The sequence below is a fragment of the Erigeron canadensis genome, chromosome 7 (genome assembly GCF_010389155.1).
Source record: "Erigeron canadensis isolate Cc75 chromosome 7, C_canadensis_v1, whole genome shotgun sequence".
Lineage (NCBI taxonomy): Eukaryota > Viridiplantae > Streptophyta > Magnoliopsida > Asterales > Asteraceae > Erigeron > Erigeron canadensis.
The window spans coordinates 37399187-37419760 of NC_057767.1; the positions used below are offsets into that span (position 1 = coordinate 37399187).

Consider the following 20574-nt stretch of genomic DNA (forward strand, 5'->3'; position numbering starts at 1 on the left):
AAGTAACGACATTTGGAATCACGTTTTAGAAAACCCGGTGTCGGCTATGCCGCCTATGCCGGTTATGTCGTCAACTAACCAAGGCCAAACAAGCCATTCTTCAACCTCATCCAACCCGCCCCCAATGGGTCCTTCTCCCCCTTGCCTCGTTAACCCATATTCTCAAGCGTATTACAATCAAATTGGTTACAATCCAGTTATGGGTCAAACTTGGACTGAGTCTCAACGTGTGGCGTTAGTCCAAGCTCAAATGGCGTTTGACTTTCACCAACAACAACAAAGACTAAAAACGTCACAACCGCCATTGATTATCAATGAAAATGTCCCCGACAAAGATAGTGTCGCGTCTGCCGATGATGAAGAAGAAGATGAAGTTGTGGAGGTGGGTCGTGGGAAGAGACGCACCACAAAACCGAGAGAGAAAAGGAACTGGGAAAATGATGATACACTGTTGTTGGCAAGGTGTTGGGTGCATTGGTCGCAGGACCCGGTGGTAGGTAATAGTCAGACGGAGGGTGTTTTTTGGAAAAAAGTGGTGGAGATGTTCAACAGCAAAACGGCATATGGTGCACGTACCAAGAGCCAAATACATGGCAAATAGAACAAGATTAAAAAAGGTGTTAAGGAATTTGGTGCGGCGTTGAAGAAGGTTAGCGAGCAAGGCCGACAAAGTGGGGCGGATGAGCGACAGGTGACTGACGCGGCTGTCAAACTATACAAGAAACAAACAGGGGAGAAATATTGGCATTACCAGAGTTGCTATAATCTTCTTAAAAACTTCTCCAACTTTCGGAATGAAAACCAGGCCACGAGTAGTCGACAAGCTCCGGCGGTAGATTTGACCGCCGATGATGTTCCATTAGGCGGGACCCCATTCCGACTCCCATTCCCACCCCCACCCCGGCCCCATTTGAGGCTTTATTTGGGCCAAACACCATTAGGCGACCACCGGGTCGTAACGTTAGCCGTAGGTTGTCTAGTTTATCCGATGCCACATCGGGTCGATCTTCGGGTTCTGAAACGGCTCAACAGATTAGTTCTTATCTTCAAGAACAAAAGATGCTTTGCGACGGGCCAAGATTAGAGATGCCATGAAGTTTTTGGGGAGACCAATTCTGACGGGTTTGTCGCAATACGACCTAGAGCACATATGAGATATCATCAATACTTGCAAGAGAACTATGCAAGCTCGTTTTATGCACCGTCGGCACCGGCGCCACAGCCGGGTCCTAGCCACGACCCGGAAGAGAACAAGGACGACCAGAGCGCCGCCGCCGACGAGTAGTTTTTTTTTTAATAATCGTAATGTTTTATTTTTCCTTGCAATGTTTTATTTTTAAGTGTGTTATGTGTTTTATTTTTAGTGGTAATGTTTAATTGTAATGTTTTTTAAATTTAGTTGTAATGTTTAATTTTTAATAAAATTAAGTAGTTTTTAATTTTGTGTAAATATAAAATAAATAAAAAATAAAAAGTGTGGAAGAGGGGTTATACGGAGTGATTGTGGAAGAAGTGGATGAAGAGAGAGAAAAGCTGACATGGCAGTGTGAAAGAGGTGTGGAAGAGGGTAAGGATAAAGTGTTTTAGGGAGAGGCCTAAGAATCTATGACTGATTATCAAATACCTAGCATCTTTTTAAGAATGTAATGATAGGAGAAACCTTGGACTTTAGAATCTTTCTAAGAATGTCATGATAGGAGAAACCTTGGACTTAAGAATGAATAGGTGAATAGTGAGGGATTTTTGTGCAGGATACCTTTAAAAGTGAGTATTTAGTTGAGATGTATGCAGCATAACCGGAATCTTTGTGCCCCTCTTTCCTAGCCATCCAAAGATGTTTACGCATGGAGATTCAAACCCGCGTCTCATTAAAATCATTTACTACTATAAACATCAAATTTTTTTCAACTTTGAACCATAGAAGAAAGAAACTGGAATATATTAAATAAGCTTTTGTACATGTATTCATTTTGAAAGCAAGGATAAAGTACAATCTTACATTTGACTCTTTATTACGTGTACAAAATTTCTCTACTGGGTTTTAATGTACAGGGAACTGCTTTTTATCCTGTCTGTCTATACAAATATACAACTTCGTAATACTATTCTTGGTGCAAAACTTTGCCGTGTATCAACGAGGATGGACTACAGGGTTACCACCACTGCTAAGATCACTTCCTGGAACATTTGACGAGCTATAAAAAGAAGACGTCGACGATGATTCCGCAAATGACTTTGAGTCGGGCTCTGAAAAGTCATCACCAGTTTCAGGCATTTTTTCAAGTATGTGCTCAAGCTCCCGAACCACATCTGACATAGATGGCCTTTTTTCAGGCTTGTCATTGCAACACCAAAGAGCTAAAGATACGAACTTTTCAATACATTCAGAAGGGTATGAACCCATTCTGCTATCTACGATTGAGAACATTGTTCCCATTTGATGAGCTATTTTCACCTGGAAAAGGTCAAAAACCACATCTTTTAAGAAAAAATTACAACTTTTTGTTCCCAATTTGGGAAATTCGATATCCGAAGGTAAAAATAAAAAACAATGTACCTCACGGACAATATTTTTGCCATGTGATATTGGTTTCATGCTGGTCAAGATCTCCAAAAGTACGATTCCAAGGCTATATACGTCACTCTTGTCAGTCAGCTTATGGGTCAACAAGTATTCAGGATCAAGGTAACCCTGGAATAGCATATGGAAAACATTAAAAGAAGTAAATGGAACAATTAATTTATGACTCCAATCAGTTTGGTAAACCTTTTGCAGCTAAAATGGTAACAGATCAATGGGTCCAAAATTGTTCTAAGTGTACTTATAATGCATATAGCTGCCTAAATAGCTATAATAATACTCCACATTAAATTTGTGTCAAATATTATATTTAACATATTAACGTTTATAGTTTAAAAAAGATGGACAGTATCAACGGTCAACAACTTGACCGACACAAAATAAAGCTAGTTGTTTCAGCTTGTTGCCGAACCCATCCATTTTGCCACCCTTGTGTGTTTCTCGTTCTTGTGCTAGAACATATCAAGCTAACTTCCTTTTTTGTACAGTAAAGAAAAGAGCAAGGTTGACCCTCATACACCAAGGTTTCTCGACTAGCAGAAGATGGAAAGAGACTTACTGGTGTTCCTCTAACAAGTGTTGATACGTACTTAGGCCCGGCTCCATTATCATCCAATATAGGTGCAAGCCTCGAGAGTCCAAAATCAGCAACTTTGGCAGTGAGTTTGGCGTCAAGAAGAATGTTGCTTGATTTGATATCACGGTGGAATATAGGTGGGTCGGCTTCAGTGTGAAGATAAAGGATGGCTTTGGCTGAATCCAATGCCACATTTAACCTCATCCTGAAGCTCAATGATTCTCCAGATTTGGCTGTAATTAAATAAATTGAGACCAATTGTAAAATATATCAGCAACCATAAAAGTGTAAGTGCTAAAAAATAAATACATATGTAGCCATACATGTAAATCTCCTGAGTTCTTACCATTAAGCCAATCACGCAATGTTCCCCGAGGAATGAACTCATAGACCAGCATCTGCATAAATCTCAAGAACTTACATATTGCTTCACCTTTGAGCTATGGGTAAATCATAATAGTAAAAAATAATATAGGTAATCTGATGCAATACCTGCTCCTTTTCCTCATCGCAGTATCCCACAAGTGAGACTAAATTTCGGTGATGTACTCTCGACAAAATCTCTATCTCTGTCAAAAATTCCTTTTCACCTTGTAACGATCCTTCTTCAGCGCGTTTTATGGCTACCATTTTGTTATCCGATAATTTTCCTTTATAAACCTTCCCATAACCTCCTCGGCCAATGACACTTGATTTACTAAAGTTTTCAGTCGCGATTGCCATTTCTCGAAATGTGAAGCTTTTGACACCATCAAGGTTGACGGAAAGTTTTGAGACTGCAAAAGTAGCGTAACAGTCAACATCAAGTAAAGTTTAATACTAACATTGAAGTCACAACAACTAGTATTTTTGTGTTCGGATGTATCGATTCTTCTTGTAATTATTTGAGGCTCAAATAATATGTTCTATAAACAGTTTCATATCACTTCTTTTAATCTCCTATCTAAAGCTTCTACTTCTATATTACAAAAGGTCTCCTTTTTTCACGAAAATGTAAGTATGTAAACTATTGGTCATTTTCTCCAGTAATTTTATAGAAAATGAAAATATTTTAAACACTCAAACATCTGACAACTACAGGTCTAAAGAGAAGAAGCAGATCCGAAAACACTATCTTCTGCTGCACAAATTACTTTATCTGATTATACATAAATCCAAATACGAGACTTACGCAAAGCTTTTCTTGATGATGTGTGCTTGTATCTCTCATTTCGTTTCTTGATCACAACGGTCAGTATTGAAGAAATCAATAAAGCACAAACAACTGCTACAATTACAACAGTTACTAAAACACCTTTTCTTATGCCTTTCCTTGGAGTTCCAACATTTACTACATCAATGAAAAAAAATGTACAATGTCAAGAACATCGAAAATATTTGCACACACATAACACTTGCAAAACGGGAATGTTGGATAACGGGCCAAATTACGTAACATTTGCACAGTTCAAAACAGGTCGGGTTAGGTTGACCTGAAAGACTTTTTAACATCTTCTATAGATAATTACCGTGTCAAACAAAATTTCATACTGTTTTTTTTTAAAAAAGCAATATAACTTGAAATAACAAATTAAAAGCTGTATGTATTAAAAGAACGCTTTCGGCAACTTTTAACCCATGTGACTCATTTTCACTATTTTCTAAAAATCTATTTTCTGACCCATCTAACCCGAGAGAGAGAAAACATTACCCAAATTAGTACTCAACCAATAATAAGTAAACGCTTACAGTGTGCATAAGGTCCCAGAAGAGTAAAATTCAGAAGCTCATAGGGTCCAAAAAAGTGGCTTCCGGGAAATACCCAAGTCGTAAAAATGCCCCTGATTCGCAACACGTCACTGGTACTAAAAGTACTTGAAAGCTCAGAGCCACTCTTGGGGAAAAGTTTCAAAAACATCCTCAAACGAGGTCCCTTCTCCCACATAACCGAGTCAATAGACAGTTGATAAGGGTCCAAACCAAGAGATTTGGTGATATAAATTTCAAATTCATCTTGATACGGTCGAAAATAAGAGAAACTTGGACTTTTTAACCGATAGCCAATCCTTAGAGGTGAAGCACAAAAGCATGGGGTTGGGGATCCTGGAGCATACTCAAAGTAATTGCTTGTGGGACATGATTGGACTGGACACACAGTTGAGTTTTTTGAATTGTCCCGAGTGTAATCACCATAATCTGTAGTTCCACAAAATTTATCTTTGTTTTGTATGTTTGAATTTTGACAAATTGGATTTCCATTTAACCTGATAAAACAATTGCATGACATGATTAGGTATCAGCATGTGCATTTGGTTAAGTTGGAATCTTGAATGGGCCAAATAAAAATTAGCTAAAAGAAGGAACCAGTCAAATGAATTGTAACTTTAAGAATAGTGTTAATGTGTTATTAATGTGTTATTAGACAAGCTTATGAATCACTTTATTTAAATATCCAGATTATTAATGTAATTTATAATCATATTGATTCATTGAGTTCTTTTTAAACAAACAATGAATATTTTTGGGTCAACCCAGCCCCTTCCAAGCATACTAGAAAATCACGCCTTTCAACCCAAACCATTTTGACCCACTTCCTTACCTGCTCATCTTGCCACCTCTGCTCATACATTTCACTGAAGAAGCATGGGAAGAAGATGACATACCTTAGGCTGGCATTTACAGGCGGGTTTAGAGCTCCATTTATATTTGAAAGGGAGTTATTTCGGAAATCACTGCAGAAAATGAAGACATTTTGCATAGTGTCAAAATATGAGTAACAAAGTACAAATAATGACACTTGGTTTCATATAGGGTTCATTTTTGTGGTTCAGGAGTAAAATGTTATGGTTACATAAAGGAGTCATTTACTATGCTGTATTTCTTACAGTAGAAGTCTCGCGGTAGCACTAAACGACTTGTTCTGCCATAGCTCAGCAGAGATGGAACCATTAAGAAGATTGTTCTCCAAGGACCTGAAAATTGTGATTATACAATATGCATTTAAAATCAACTTCCATTATGATTTTTCTGACATAATGAAAAGCGAAAAAATCCATACAGTTTCTGAAGAGAAGGGAGATCTGATAGACTTTCAGGTATAGATCCACTCAATTGGTTATCTGATAAATCACTACACAATGGTAGTAGTAATACAATCAATGAACATAAGTAAGCAATTTAAACAATAATCAAAAGAAACATAAGGAATAAAACCATGTAAGAAGTTGGGGAATTTCTTCAAAACTTACATAGTTGTCATACTGTTTGAAAGTTTATATGATGGTATTGATCCAGTGAGCCTATTTCTACTGAGATCTCTGTCAAGTTTGATAGCAATCATCAGCCAAACTACAGAAGGCCAATACAATATGCCATATATAGATAAATATGTACATAAAATTACACATATACATTATGTATATACTTGCATAAGCACATACATATTACATAAACACAACGAAGTAAAAAATACGAGCTTACAAATAGCTAAGATCTGAAAGTCTGCTAAGGTCAGGTATAACTCCTTGCAGACTACAGTTTCTAAGGCTTCTGCAGAGCATGTGAATACAACATTAATGCACAGAACGGAAAAAATATATTTTTCGATGATTGAATTTTATTGTATTTTTGCGAGTAAATGTTTAGAGCTTTGTACTTACATTTTTACAATTCCTGATAGATTTCCATATGAAGAAGGGATCTCACCCTCAAAGTGATTGTTATCAAGTTGACTGTAAGATAGGATTAACAGCTAGGTTAGTAATTATATATTTATATACAATTCAACTATATCATTCTGGTCTACATATTCTAATCAGCAAAATGAGAAACTTACAGTATGCGCATGCCTGGAAATTTTCCAAATTCTGATGGAAGATACCCAGATAAGTTGTTGTTATCCAAAAGCCTAAAATCAGCACGAAATGTATTAACAGTTGCAATATCGATAGGTCAAATACATTTCAATATGCGTTGAGTCTCCACAAGAGCTTCTTGGTCATTCTAAAATATACAAAAAATACTCTTAATATTTAAGTGTTCAGCTACAACTTGTTACCATACATATCCAGATCTATAACAAAACTATTTAGAAGGTTGTATTCATTAAAATAGACTCCTGACAACTCTTAAACATTTGACCCTTTCACCATGTTTCCCTTGTAGCTACATGTATTGACTTGACCCATTAGAGATATAACACAGCCAAAACGACCCATTTATAAGTAAATGGGATGATTTGACATGTCTAAAGTATATAAAAGAAATGAAAGATGACATGATTACTCACAGGTGCATTAGAGTAGATAAGTTGGAAAGTTCTGCAGGAATCTGACCACTCAACGAGTTATTGTTAAAATGGCTGCGTAATTCGAAGTAAACTAGTAAAGTGTCACGTAATCACTCATACAAACACATAATTTCTCAAAATCTGGTTCTATTATCCACTTACATATGTTTAATATTGTTCAAATTTGCAAATGACTTGGGAATTTGTCCTGATATGTGATTCTGGTCTATTTGGAATCTGTCTAAGTTCACTAGATATCCAAGCTCAACCGGTAAACTTCCAGTTAACTTGTTTCCGTTCAAAAGCCTGTCACGAACGTCATAGATGAATATTAATCCATAAAACTTACAATAACATGCTATCACATCATTTAAACAAAAAGCTATAGGAAGAGCAGCATTTAACTTACAATAGTACTAAAGATGAAAGATTTCCAATCTCTTTTGGTATACTGCCAGTCAAGTTATTCCACATGAAATCCCTTCAAATAATAAAACACAATGGGAGTTAGTTGATCACCCAGAGAACTTATGCACTCAGTTCATAAGATAGAACATCACGACTTACAAAATTGTCAAATGAGAAAATTGACCAAGTTCGGGAACTAAACTTCCTGAAAGATTCATATTTAGCAGTTGTCTGTAAACAGAGGAAAGTCGAAATAGGACCGCATAAGTCAACTTACGACATAAAAACATACAGTGCATGAAAAGTAGTTAATTAAGGAATGGAAACATACATTTCTTGAACATGCCAGTATTTATCAACTCGGTTTTTATGGACACATAAGACACCAGTCCAGTTTGATGTACATGGATCTCCTTTATTCCAATTACTAAGATGATTCATTGGATCAACTAAACTACCTTTAACCGCTAGCAATGCAGATACTAAACATAATCAAAACAAACACAGAAACAAACATTAGTCAATTTAGACCCAGAAACTAAATCAAGAATCCGATAATGTTGCATATATATCTGTAAGTCATATTGATACTTAGAATCAGGTATTCAGATGTGCTAACGTTTGAAGTTATAATATCACTCCATATTATGTTGAGCACTTGACAAATTCTCCTTATATATGAAAAAGTAACTAACAATACAAGGGTAGATGTGTAAACTTAAATTACCAACTGCTAATCAGTCCTGTTTTGGCTGGTATCAAACCAGCTATTCAAAACTATTCCTAAGAGAATTGATTGATAGACCTACTTGGTGTGCCTAAAAATGGACATCAAATTTCTATTAAACCACATGATGATATCAATGGAAAGAATGAAGAAAGAAAAAGTCATAATCATAGCGTTCAAGATATTAGGCATAACCACAAGAGTGGTGTCCTAGTGGTAAAAGTTTGGTCTCTAAGGGTGAAAATTCTTGAAGGTCCCAAGTTCGAATTCTATGAGCCAAAAAAATATACCCCTTATGGCCATGGAGGTTCACCAACGACAATTCCTGGTCACTTGCAAAGCGAGTAGTTGCCATGGAAGGCAACAAGGACACTCACTCAACGACTCGGGTGGCCTTTCCCAAACCAACTTAGGCAAAAAAAAAACACACACACACACACACATACATATAAACACCTAGCTTACTTTCAGAAGGATCAGTAACTTTTGCAGCTGCAATCATCACCAAGAAATGCAAAATGAACACAAAGATGAATCCACTTGACTTAAACTTGAACCCCGTCATCCTGAAATCAATAAAATTTCACAAAAATTAATAAAAAATTTGAACTTTCCCGAATAAAGAGAAAATCTTTATCCAAAAAAAAGTTCAAAATTTCATAAGGTTGGATATAATACTTCAATTTTCCACAAGATTTAAACTTGAATCCCACCATCTTCAAATTATATCTCAAAAAATGCTTCCCAAAATCAATAACTTGATGTTAACTTCAAATAACAAAATTTGTAGTAAAATCTCAAAAAAAAAAAAACAAGAAAATCTTGAATTTTCAAGATATAAAACGTTTTGAAATTATGAAAGTCAAAGATGACAAATTTCATATGTCAACAAGACAATAACAACATAAAGTTAATTAATTTGTTAAAAAGGAATTATAGGCCAATAATTTATGTATGATAACCAAATCTTTGAATAAGTTTGTTTAGTCAAATGCCCAAGAAAGCAGATTCCCGACATACGAGTGTGTTCAAACCTGATGGTTACTTTATTTTTTTATTTATTTTTTAATTTGAAAAATGATACTAACATAAATAAAATAAAAAAAAAAAAAAAAGGTTGCAAGTCCATTTGAAAAATAAATATGTAAATATAATTAAATATCAAACGAAGTTTAAACTTGATTTGTTTTTTTTAACAACGTCTTACAATTATACTCCCTACCACCTTAAAAGGTATTTGGTCTATTTTTAAGCTTATTTTTGTAAGTATTTTAAGACTTGTAAGCTTATAATGATTTAAATTTTTTTTTTTAAAAAAAAAGGTCATGAGCTAAAGAAAATAAGCTAATTAGGTAAGATATATAAGACATAAGAAAATATAGTTTTTAAAAGATTAGTCAAAACGAAATAAGGTAGAAAACGAGTTAGATATATGATAAAATGAAATAGGATGAGATTTACCTGAATGTATCACTATCATAAGAAGTAGTGCAGAACAGTAGAATAATATTTTGACTGATACTATATTTATATATACATTGTATATAAGCAAGTTGGTATTGTATATAGTTGGTTGGTGGGTATGGATAATCTACTCATGAATACACATCCTAATTAAAGAAACTTTGTGTGTGTGTTTCCTTGTTATTGTGGTAAGGTTTGTTTTGGTGATGCACTCAAACTTTTTTTTTTTTTTTTATTGGTTCTGTTTTTGTGTATATGATGACTATGCAATTGGTGTGAATATAGAGTTTATAAATAGGGAATATATGTCATGTACTCATGTTTCTTTTTATATATGTAGAGTGACTGTGAAGGTAGGATTATGTTGACTCGTCTTTTCTTCAATTTAGTGATGTTTTATCTCTAGATTTTGGCGTCTTCGTGAAAAATTTGCAGTACTACTTTTATAAGCCGTCTTTTTGGAACTTACAATTGAGTTTTAATTAGGTTTACAAATATATATTTTTGTTTACCTCAAAATGTTTTTGTAAAAACATTTTAAACTAAACAAATGATAAAACATGGTGTCAATCATTAGGCCACTATTAAAATACTCTAAAGTTAGTAAAGTTGGATAATCATTAACCTTTGGATTGCAATCAATGTATGTTTAGATTCAAACATCAAGTTTTAATCTTAACCTTTGATTTTCATTTAAGAATTGAAATTTTTCCAACTAGACCAATAAAATTATCCAACTTTAAAGGATACTCGTTCATTAATAATCAGTACACGCAAGTTTTTATCTTTTATTACTTCGTATTATTTAGCAGATTTGTTTCTATAGATAATCAATTGAAATTACAATTTATTGATGACATATTTTTACAAGTAGACCAAGTATAATGATGTTGATTACATATTGACTAGCATTTTTATGTGTCTGTAGCTTAGTGGTGTAATTAAACTGTTTGTGCATTACTTGATTTTATGATCGTAGTTTTCATTTAGGCCGGTTGTAGCATAATTCTACAATGATTTGAAGTCATTCAAGATATTGGTAAGTGGCTAAGTACTTATGGTAGAATATATTAAGTCAAAAAGTGTGATTTCTAGTGGAGTGAATTCATGGAGACCTCACTTATTTTATAGCATCAAAAGGTGGTTTACTTAGAGATTGCGAAATGATTAATTTTCTCAATACAATAGCCTAAAAAACATTCTGACTATTAGATTGAGATATGTGGCAAAATCAGGAGGTGAGATTAAGAAAGATAATTAGTAGATAACACTTATCATGTTTTAAAGCTTTTAGGATGATTTTTAAGCTATTGTATTAGGAGGATTAAACATTTTTCATGTTTAAAATATGTAATGATGATGGAATTTACGGAGACCACCATGTTTCGGTATGCTCTCTCTGTCCGCTCAAAAATAAATATCTACATCTACATTTCTATAAATGCACTTCCGCAATTAAACTTTATTACTCGACTACTCGTATTTCATTTTTTGTGTACCTTTTTCACAATACCGATGCGAATACGGGCCTGCGTGTTGGGCTTGTTCTCATATGAACACCATTAGACATATCTTGTATTGAGCTGTGTTACATATATGTATTGGATCATATATGTGATGAGGAATATAGGCGTTTTAATATAAAATTCCTTCCTCTCAATAGTATTTGCATTTAATATTTAAATAGTAAGTGTTAGACATATATTGACATTGGAGACGTTGGATAGGGTTTGTATTGAATGGAATTTTGTTGTACGATTGGTAACTTCGATGATAATTAATACTCAGTATTTGCTGTTTCTATGAGAATTCTTAAATGTAATACTTTACTAGATTTTAGACCCGTGTCTAGCACTGAACATTGAACTTACGATATTATCAATATTAGATCTTCATATAATTAAGTCATAAAAGCTTAATAACTTTAAAAATATATGGTTCCATATGTTATATTTTGCAAGTTGTAGTATAATAATTACAGGTTCGTCATTGTTATTATTAGCTGAGACATATTGATGGAATTGTTTGTCGTAGTCATTCCATTATTCACATGTTACAATAATTCCTCTATTATATAATTTTTCGAAACCAGTTATACTCATAATGTGATATTATTATAAAAGATAATTAAGAATTAAAATATAAACATAATACTTGACATTCAAGTATATGTTTTTAATCATAATTGGAGCTCATAACACGAAAAAGATTATTTTCAATCAATTGTCCTATGATAATTAGATAACAATTAGTATTATTTTCATGTTCTTCGATAACAATTAAGACTCTTGATTTGATTGACAATCGTAATTTTAAACATTAATACGCAAAACTAATATATAAAAAGGGAGAAAATTATTGATGGCTAAAAATAAATGTAAATTAAGTATTCAGAGCTAAAAAAATAAAATTATTGATGGAAAACAAAAAAGTGTAAATTAATAAGATTTTTTCTACAAATATTAATATAATAATATATTTAGATAATGATTATTAGGATTTTTAATGTATAACTAAATTAAATAATGACATAAGTAAAACTCAATTTGATAAAATTGAGAAATTTAATTGGTTAATAAGTCATTATTAATTCAACTGTCTTACAGTATATATTAAGATTTTATGTCATAAAGGATCCAGTTTATTTAAAATACAATACAATAGGAAAATAAAACTTTATTTTGAGATAAGACAATAAGCTTTCATAGGTACACTTGTTTTGAAAGGTTTAATATTGCTTTCATGGTGTAAAATAAGCCATCATTTATGACTATAATGAAACATTGTTTATTAGTTAACTGTTTACGGCTAGTATCTATCATGCAAAATTGATTGATTTTGTGGAAAATAAAATTGATTGATTATGTGGAAAACAAAATTGATAGATTTCGATTGATTTTGTGGAATGACTTTTCTAACTCAAAATTAAATGGTTGAATGTGAGTGTGCATGCCAATATAAAATTGTCCTCCTTTTTTAACCAAATTTTTTGGTTTAAAGATAGTATACAATCTTTGACTTGTTTTTATAAAAAACAATTGATTAATAAAAGATAAATTTGTAAATGAATAGTTGATCGAAATTCGATAACAAGAAGATAGTTAGAAATGGCTATTTACAGAACGGGGTGTCTGTGGCCTTTGCCAATCAATGGTTTATTGTAACATAGTGTGAATATTTATTCGTGTTTTGCTTAAGAGTGGAAGTGGACAGAATGGGAGATTTGGAGTTGGGTCTGGGACTGGGGTGGGAACTGGGAAGGTATGGTGGGTTGCATAAGAAATTACAACCTATTAAAAATTTTTTCACGTGAAGTTAGTACCTGCCTGTTTTTTTTTTTTTTCTTTCCAATTTTAGCGTGTTGTGATGTTACTTTAACTTCTTGAGTTTTATATTTTCCCCCTTATTTAGGGTGGTAATATTTTTAGTCCTTCACACTTTAAACACTAAATCCTTTTAAGACTTTTTATTTTTACCATTAAAGTTTTATGTTTAACGATTCATGTGATACAACTTTAGTCTATTTTAATTTTCACAATCAAAGTTTTTAGCTTCTTATATTTATCTTCCAAGAACATCACAAGTTTATATTTCGCCACCAAAGTTTTATGTTTTAAGATTAACGGTGTATTGTTTGACGATGTATTTTTTGTCTAATGGTAAAGATTGACATATTAGAATTAGTTACCTTCATTCAAGTCTATGTTCCGTTATCCCCGGCCAACATCCAGGTATAACACTAATTGAGTAAATAAACAAAGTTGGTGATGGTGGAAGAAATGGAATAATTTGATATTTGGGTACATAACCACACCACTCCTTTTATTTTAGGCAAAATTGGGTTTAGTGTTTTAATTGGAAAGTGGTAATATGACAATTTGGTAAAATTAGGTTGGAGCTCACCACTTCCTCTAACCTTAGGTATTTTTAACCTTGTTTATTTAGAATATTTATCGAAGGCGAGTTTATGATTTTAGTTCATAAGCTATGGAAAAAAAAACAAGTAAATGAATGAGAACCCTCTATTTTCATGTACCGTCTTGATACCAAAGCGCATCACATAGATTTTATTAACGGTGAGTTATCATTTTCACACTTGGATCACATGATATAGTTTATTCATTCTCATTTGACGAGATTTGAACTTGTAATTTGCAATATTTTATTTGTATGTTCATGTGGTTACATGATGTCGGTATCAATTGATATATGATCAATTGGTTATGCCATTCAATTATTATAACTTAATAATTAATGGAAACATTTAAAAAGAAATTTGAGAGAAGGACTGATTAGATAACAAATAATTAATTAGAACCATACGAGATTTTCCATGTTGGAGTTATCCGGGAAACAGTGTCGGCTTGACTATGTATTGAGGTTAGGCATGGGCCTAAGGCCCCCAAAATACAAAGGCCTCCATATTTTGGGTTTAATGTTTAAGACTGTAGACTTTTTTGTGTTAGATCATGTTACTATACAAGGGTGACAAGAATGCCCAAAAAAACAAATAGGCAAATAAACATCATGGCCTTATGACTAACCTTTAGAAAAAAAAAATACACCACACAAATGAATTTATAACCTTCAAGGAAAAAAAGGAAGAAAAAAAAACGACTATTAAGAAATCGAGAAGTTCGTCAGTCGATTTTCACTCTCAAAAAAGATTTTCAACAACGAGTTAGTGATTAAATCTTGATTACATGAAAGACTTTCTCCTAAAAATGATGCAGAAGTTTGCTTCTTTGCGTTTTTTTCACATATCAACCTAGTTTATAAGATGAATTACTTTTTTTTTATGTTTTCTTTAGTTTACTTTAATTTATATGTTGATCAATTAGGCCCCCAAATTAATCTCGTTCAAGGCCTTCAAATAACTTAAGTCGGCTCTGCTGAGAAAGATACGAAGTTAATTCTGTTGGATCCAATTGAAAAAGACAAGTCTTTTGACTCGATTTTGTTTACCTATTTAAATACGATGACTAGTTAGAAAGCATCATTTAATTGTTTTGTAACGGTTTTCAAAATAAAACCTTATTAACTTAATTTGTTATATCTGGTAACATAGTTGTCGACTCGTAATTTTTGACTCGACTCGAAAACCTGTTTTTTGACTCGTGACTTGAAACGTGACTCGACTCGTAAGAGTCAGGACATTTTTCTATACTTCATAATATCGTATAATTATATATATGTGTCATATTTATAAACAAAATATAATTTGATTATCTAAATACATTACCAAAATATTATACATTCAATACTTTTGAATCATAAACTTACCGTTTATTTACAAATTGTACTAAAAGGATCAAAAATACGTTTATAACATACAAAATAATGTAACCATTAAATATGATATATAATATATAATATAATTATATTATCAAACTACAAAAATCATAACTTTGTGAGTCGCTTGACTCGTTCAAAATTTATACAGCGACTCGTAAGAGTCAGGAGAAAAAAGAGTTACCCATCGAGTCGCATCGTTTTTGGTCTAAATTGACTCGACTCGTGACTCGTAAAAGTCTAACAACTATGTCTGGTAAGCTTAAATCCAGAGATGTCCATCCATGTTTTGTAAAAGGGTTCCAAAATTATGTATGAGGGCTCTATAAATCATTTACGAGTAGTTTAAACTTTAAAGGTGGATCTTAAAAATGCAATTGAGACCGTTAAACCTAACATAGTGACTATTAGAGCAATATGTTAAAATCGTGATAAATCTGTCTTTGATTAATGAGACTTTATTGGAGATACCGCCTAGCCTCGTTGCGACCCTCAAACAGAAACTATCAATTGATCGTCATTAAAAATCCGGAGATCCAATTTATTGAACAAATGAAGAATATCAACGAGTTTGACTCTTCTTATCATGAAACTCAGTGGCTTGCTTATTCACTCAAGTACAACTCGTAGTAGAATATTATTTGCATTGCACCTCAAAAAGGGAAAATTGCCAAGATGAAGTACTCCCCCACTTATTCCCTACAAAGAGTCTTGCGAATCTGCACAAAAACATTATATGGAGTAAATTTCTTTTTTGTTTTCTACCCATTAATGTGTTTAAAGATTTAGTATTCAAAAAATATATCCATTCATTTTCTTAAAATAAAACCATCCTAGCCAACGAGCTTCATTATGATGCACTTGTTGAAGTAACACCCGCTATCCATGTTCCAATTCCAGTTATTTGGGACCGGTTCATGAGGAACTGGTTTTTTTAGACATGTGTGCAAAACTAGATGCGGTCAATATAACAAAATTAGAACGCTCTATAGATGTATTAAAAACTTTACTATTAAAAATATAAATTTATGTTCTTAAAATAATTAAAGTCATAAACAATAACATACCTCAGGAAGCTTCTTTCTAAATGCAACATCTAGCCGAGCATCAAGGGTGTTCTCAAAAACAATCTTTCCATCACTCGAAGCTAACACAACCCCTCCAGAGCTTTTGAAGTCATTTTAACAAATTAACATAAGTTAGGGGATCATATAACAATTAATACGGTTCGAGGCCTCGAGGGTACCAAAATGTGTAGTATTGAGCATTCAACGTCATGTTATGTTTTGTTATTGTTTGAATTCAACTTTATATATATTTTGGTTTTTCATTTCATTTCATTTAAAAAAAAAAGAGAAATGTTACACTTACAAATAATTATTTACAAACAACTATTTACAAACAGTAATTACAAACATAAGTAGACCAATAAAAACCACTTGAATTATTATAATATTTTTTTTCTTCATTCACTATTCTTGTTTTATTTGTCCATCTATGTTTGTAAACACTTGTTTGTAACGACGTGAAAATTATAGAGTACTTGTCATGTGAACAAAAATATCGGTTTTTGATAAAGAAATAAGTGAGATTACGTACATACATTACCAAAAATTGAAAATTAGTAAATACAGTAACATTGATACATTTTTATGTACTTGACTATAACAAAATTGTGAAACATGGTTTTAATACGTTGTTGTGTTTGTTAAAATAATTTTTTCCTTTTGGTATAGATTATTCAAGAAAGAAAAATGGTGATTACCATGAAGGACGAAGAGGGTCTGCATTGGTTGGAGGAGGGGGGAGATATACAATTTTGTCTACATCGATTCTTGGTGTTTGTACTCTTGCTTTTGAAGCGTACTCTTTCTTAGCATCTTCTAAAACCGATTCAACTAGTGAAAGATCAACCTCTCTACACCTCAACAACACTGATGGCTCATTTAGCCTTAGCAAACCCTGCAAGTTCCAAGAGTTAATTTCATCTCACTGGTTTGCTAACTATTTCATAAGTCTTAATGTAGATGTCTTATTTTGACTTTTCAAGTCTTCTTATTATAACTTTGACTGTAGATATTTCCGCTTATGTTATATAAAACATTTGGACCATGTTTTATATGTTATATAAAACATGATATATGATATATAAATGGATTAGGTTTTAAATATATCTTTCAATGATATAACTTTTATCAATTGTCATATGAGTAACACAAACAAAAACATTTAAGATCAAATTTGTAGAAAGAAGATTTTGAAAGTTAAACTAGTACATTAAATTGATACCAAGTATATAAATACTCTTATTACATGTATACAATAAATTTCATTCGTACTTAGTCTTGAATTTGATGTTAGGCATGCCGGCGAAGTAGTAGTAAGATAGTTTGTCACTTTTTCGTTAAAAACAACATATGTATTGAATTACCTTTTATAATTTCGAGTGGTATAGTGTACTAGTAACTCGTTAAAAACAGGGTACCTGGACAATCAAGCTTTGGGTAAGCTTTTTGTATGTTTTCTTGTTATGAGAGACATTAAGAAGCTCTTTGCTAGCAGAAGTTTTCATGGCAGTTACCAAATCATCTTGTGCTTGAAGAACTTTGATACGCATTGCATTCAATTGCATCGAGTATTCACTGCCACGAACGAACATAACCCACAATCATTTCCCAAAAATTTCATAAACCATCTACTATAATTATCACATCAAAATATTTGTATCTATAATGATAAAAATGAGTACAAACTCACATTTTCTTTTTAACCTCTACTTGCTTTGTCTTTCGCTCGAATTCCTGTTTGACTTTCTTCTTTTCGGTATCAACTATTTGCATTTTCTGAATGTTAAATTCCTACGAATAACAAATAAATTTTATGAACATAAGAGAAAAAGTGGTCAGAAACAATCACATAAAATTAATGGACAATTTACAAATCTATCTATATAGATAGTGCTGTGATGTGAAATTTTCATGTACAATGTAGATAAAAATTGAAATCATAAATTTAATTGGAAGTTACAACATTAGACGTGTTACATTTCCAAGATTTGTGCCCAAAATCCCCCTTTCGTAACATTTTATATATGTAAAATTTTGCATAACGAATCATGTACATTTTGTTACAATTACCTAACGTTTTTCAAATCCATAAAGTTTCATATATAAAAACAACCACATTGCGAAAAAGAATAGATTTGACAAGAGAATAAAACCTCGTCAGCAGAAACAGAGATCTCATTCGCTTTCTCTTCGGCTTCTTGCCGAATGAATGCAACCATTTGTTGTATTTGTTTCGATACATCTGCGTCGTTCATCTTTCCTCTTTTTCTTTCAAACCCGAAAACAACAACAAAAGCAGATAAACTTATTAATATGATTTGATGATTTAACAAATCTCAGGTGGATTAAGATTAGAATGTTTTTAATATGACATGATGGGCAATTTTGTTGAGAAAGATTAATAAAATTTTATGTTTTCTTTACAGGTAGTAACTAAATAGTCCTTTAAGGGATGGTTTTATTTCAAATAGTAGGCGTTTAATTAAGTAATTGTGTTTGTTTGGAATGCATATAGAATTTGATCAAAAGTTTAGGGTCTAATTATGTAATTCTATTTTGGTATTTGTCTTGAATTTTCTTTATATTGCACCAAGTTTTAGGCGAGGCAATAGCGCCAAGATTTGGACTTTGTTTTAGTTTGTAAGCTTAGATTAGACATGTTTTTAGTAGTAAACATTCATTTGTTTCAAATTTAGCTTTTCAAATTTGATCCAGATCACCTTATAAAATGTATAAGTATTGATGAATATAAACCTCAATTTTCATAGCACAATAAACCTGGACTTTATACATTCGGGTATTTCTAAACTGGTTGAGTAACCAGGTTGAAGCCATGAATAAAATAGTTTCATACGGTGATGGCCCATTTCGAACTCAACAATTGAACCATTTCATAAACTAGCTTAGCAACCCGCAGGCTAATCAAGGATAAATGTATTTTGATATACTGAAAAATATTTGTATATGTCATGTAATCTCATACTTTTTAAAAGTAAAGATATTTTTCAAAATGAGGATCAAAAAATTAATATCAATATTTGATTTTTCATAAATTAATTAAATTAAAATAAAAAATTAATTAAAAAATTTCTAATAATACCAAATAGGTTTTTCATTTATATTGATGATGTCATTACAATCTTTTTTTATTTATATACTAGATTAAACTCATGCGTTGCATAGTAAATAATTATTATTAAAAAAATATGTTAAAAATACATAATGCATGTTTTAGATTAAAAATTATGAAACTAAATAACAATAATACTTTCAAATGTAAACGTATTTATTAAGTATAGTTATATCAATACTTTAATACTAATTAATTAACTAATATCATAAGCTCTTTATAAGACTGTATTTTTTTTATCTTAAACAAACCATAGTTTTTGTCAATAAAAGTTAACACATTGATTAAATAATAATTATGTTTTTAGAATATATAGTAAAAATAATTTAAAGAAGAAGATGAAATTAATATTGGTATCTTGAAGTAAAAAATATAGATAAAAAATATATATTTGTTGTTGATTTATGCATGATTATGATCAACATAGAATAAAATGGAATATAACTGATTGTATATTAAATTAATATTACATAAAGGTCGTAACACTAATTTGGATGGAATTCTTAAATTTTTCAAAAATAAAATATAAAGCTTTTGTATTTAAAAAAATAGTAATTAATTTATATTTAAAGGTAACTTAATTAATTAAGAAATAGATAATATATTTATATTTAGTTAGTTAATTAATTAATTGATGACTATCTTATTAAAAAATTAAAAAAGTGCTAAAAAACCAAACAATGACATATAAGCCAAAATCCTAGACGGCAAACAAAGATAATTGTTACATAATCAAAATTATATCCTTTCTTAGTTATATAGAGAGATGAGATGACTTTTAATATGATTTAAATATTAAAAAAAATAAATGGTATGGGAGTGTCTAATACCAAATATTAAACAATAACAAATTTAATTCCATTATAGAGTAACTAGAATATAACATAGATAAATATAAACAGTTAGGGGGTCTGGTTAGTATTGGGGAAAAGTAAAGGGAAAGGGTAAGGATAAGGGAATACGAGTATAATGGAAAGCTTTATACACTATATTATCATTATATTCTAGGTGCTTGGTTCCCAACCTACAATCAATTTTCTATCTTTCTCTAATATCACTGT

General features: G+C 31.8%; 2 protein-coding genes across 2 annotated transcripts; both read right to left on the minus strand.

Moving 5' to 3' along the window:
* Positions 1 to 1918: 1918 nt before the first annotated feature.
* Positions 1919 to 9379, minus strand: LOC122607348 (probable LRR receptor-like serine/threonine-protein kinase At1g06840). Its single transcript, XM_043780304.1, has 21 exons — positions 9239 to 9379; positions 9026 to 9126; positions 8165 to 8315; positions 7993 to 8064; positions 7835 to 7906; positions 7588 to 7731; positions 7426 to 7497; positions 6973 to 7044; positions 6797 to 6868; positions 6618 to 6686; positions 6386 to 6454; positions 6196 to 6267; positions 6023 to 6109; positions 5801 to 5869; positions 4887 to 5401; positions 4330 to 4488; positions 3651 to 3934; positions 3505 to 3556; positions 3141 to 3391; positions 2558 to 2692; positions 1919 to 2455 (listed from the first exon to the last, which is right to left on the minus strand). The coding sequence occupies exons 1-21, from the start codon at positions 9274 to 9276 to the stop codon at positions 2132 to 2134; spliced, it is 2880 nt and encodes a 959-aa protein (XP_043636239.1). The 5' UTR covers positions 9277 to 9379; the 3' UTR covers positions 1919 to 2131.
* A 6432-nt stretch (positions 9380 to 15811) lies between these two features.
* LOC122608405 (V-type proton ATPase subunit E-like) lies at positions 15812 to 18795 on the minus strand. Its single transcript, XM_043781507.1, has 6 exons — positions 18537 to 18795; positions 18074 to 18174; positions 17802 to 17958; positions 17082 to 17278; positions 16384 to 16483; positions 15812 to 16035 (listed from the first exon to the last, which is right to left on the minus strand). The coding sequence occupies exons 1-6, from the start codon at positions 18636 to 18638 to the stop codon at positions 16009 to 16011; spliced, it is 684 nt and encodes a 227-aa protein (XP_043637442.1). The 5' UTR covers positions 18639 to 18795; the 3' UTR covers positions 15812 to 16008.
* Between the last annotated feature and the right edge of the window lie 1779 nt (positions 18796 to 20574).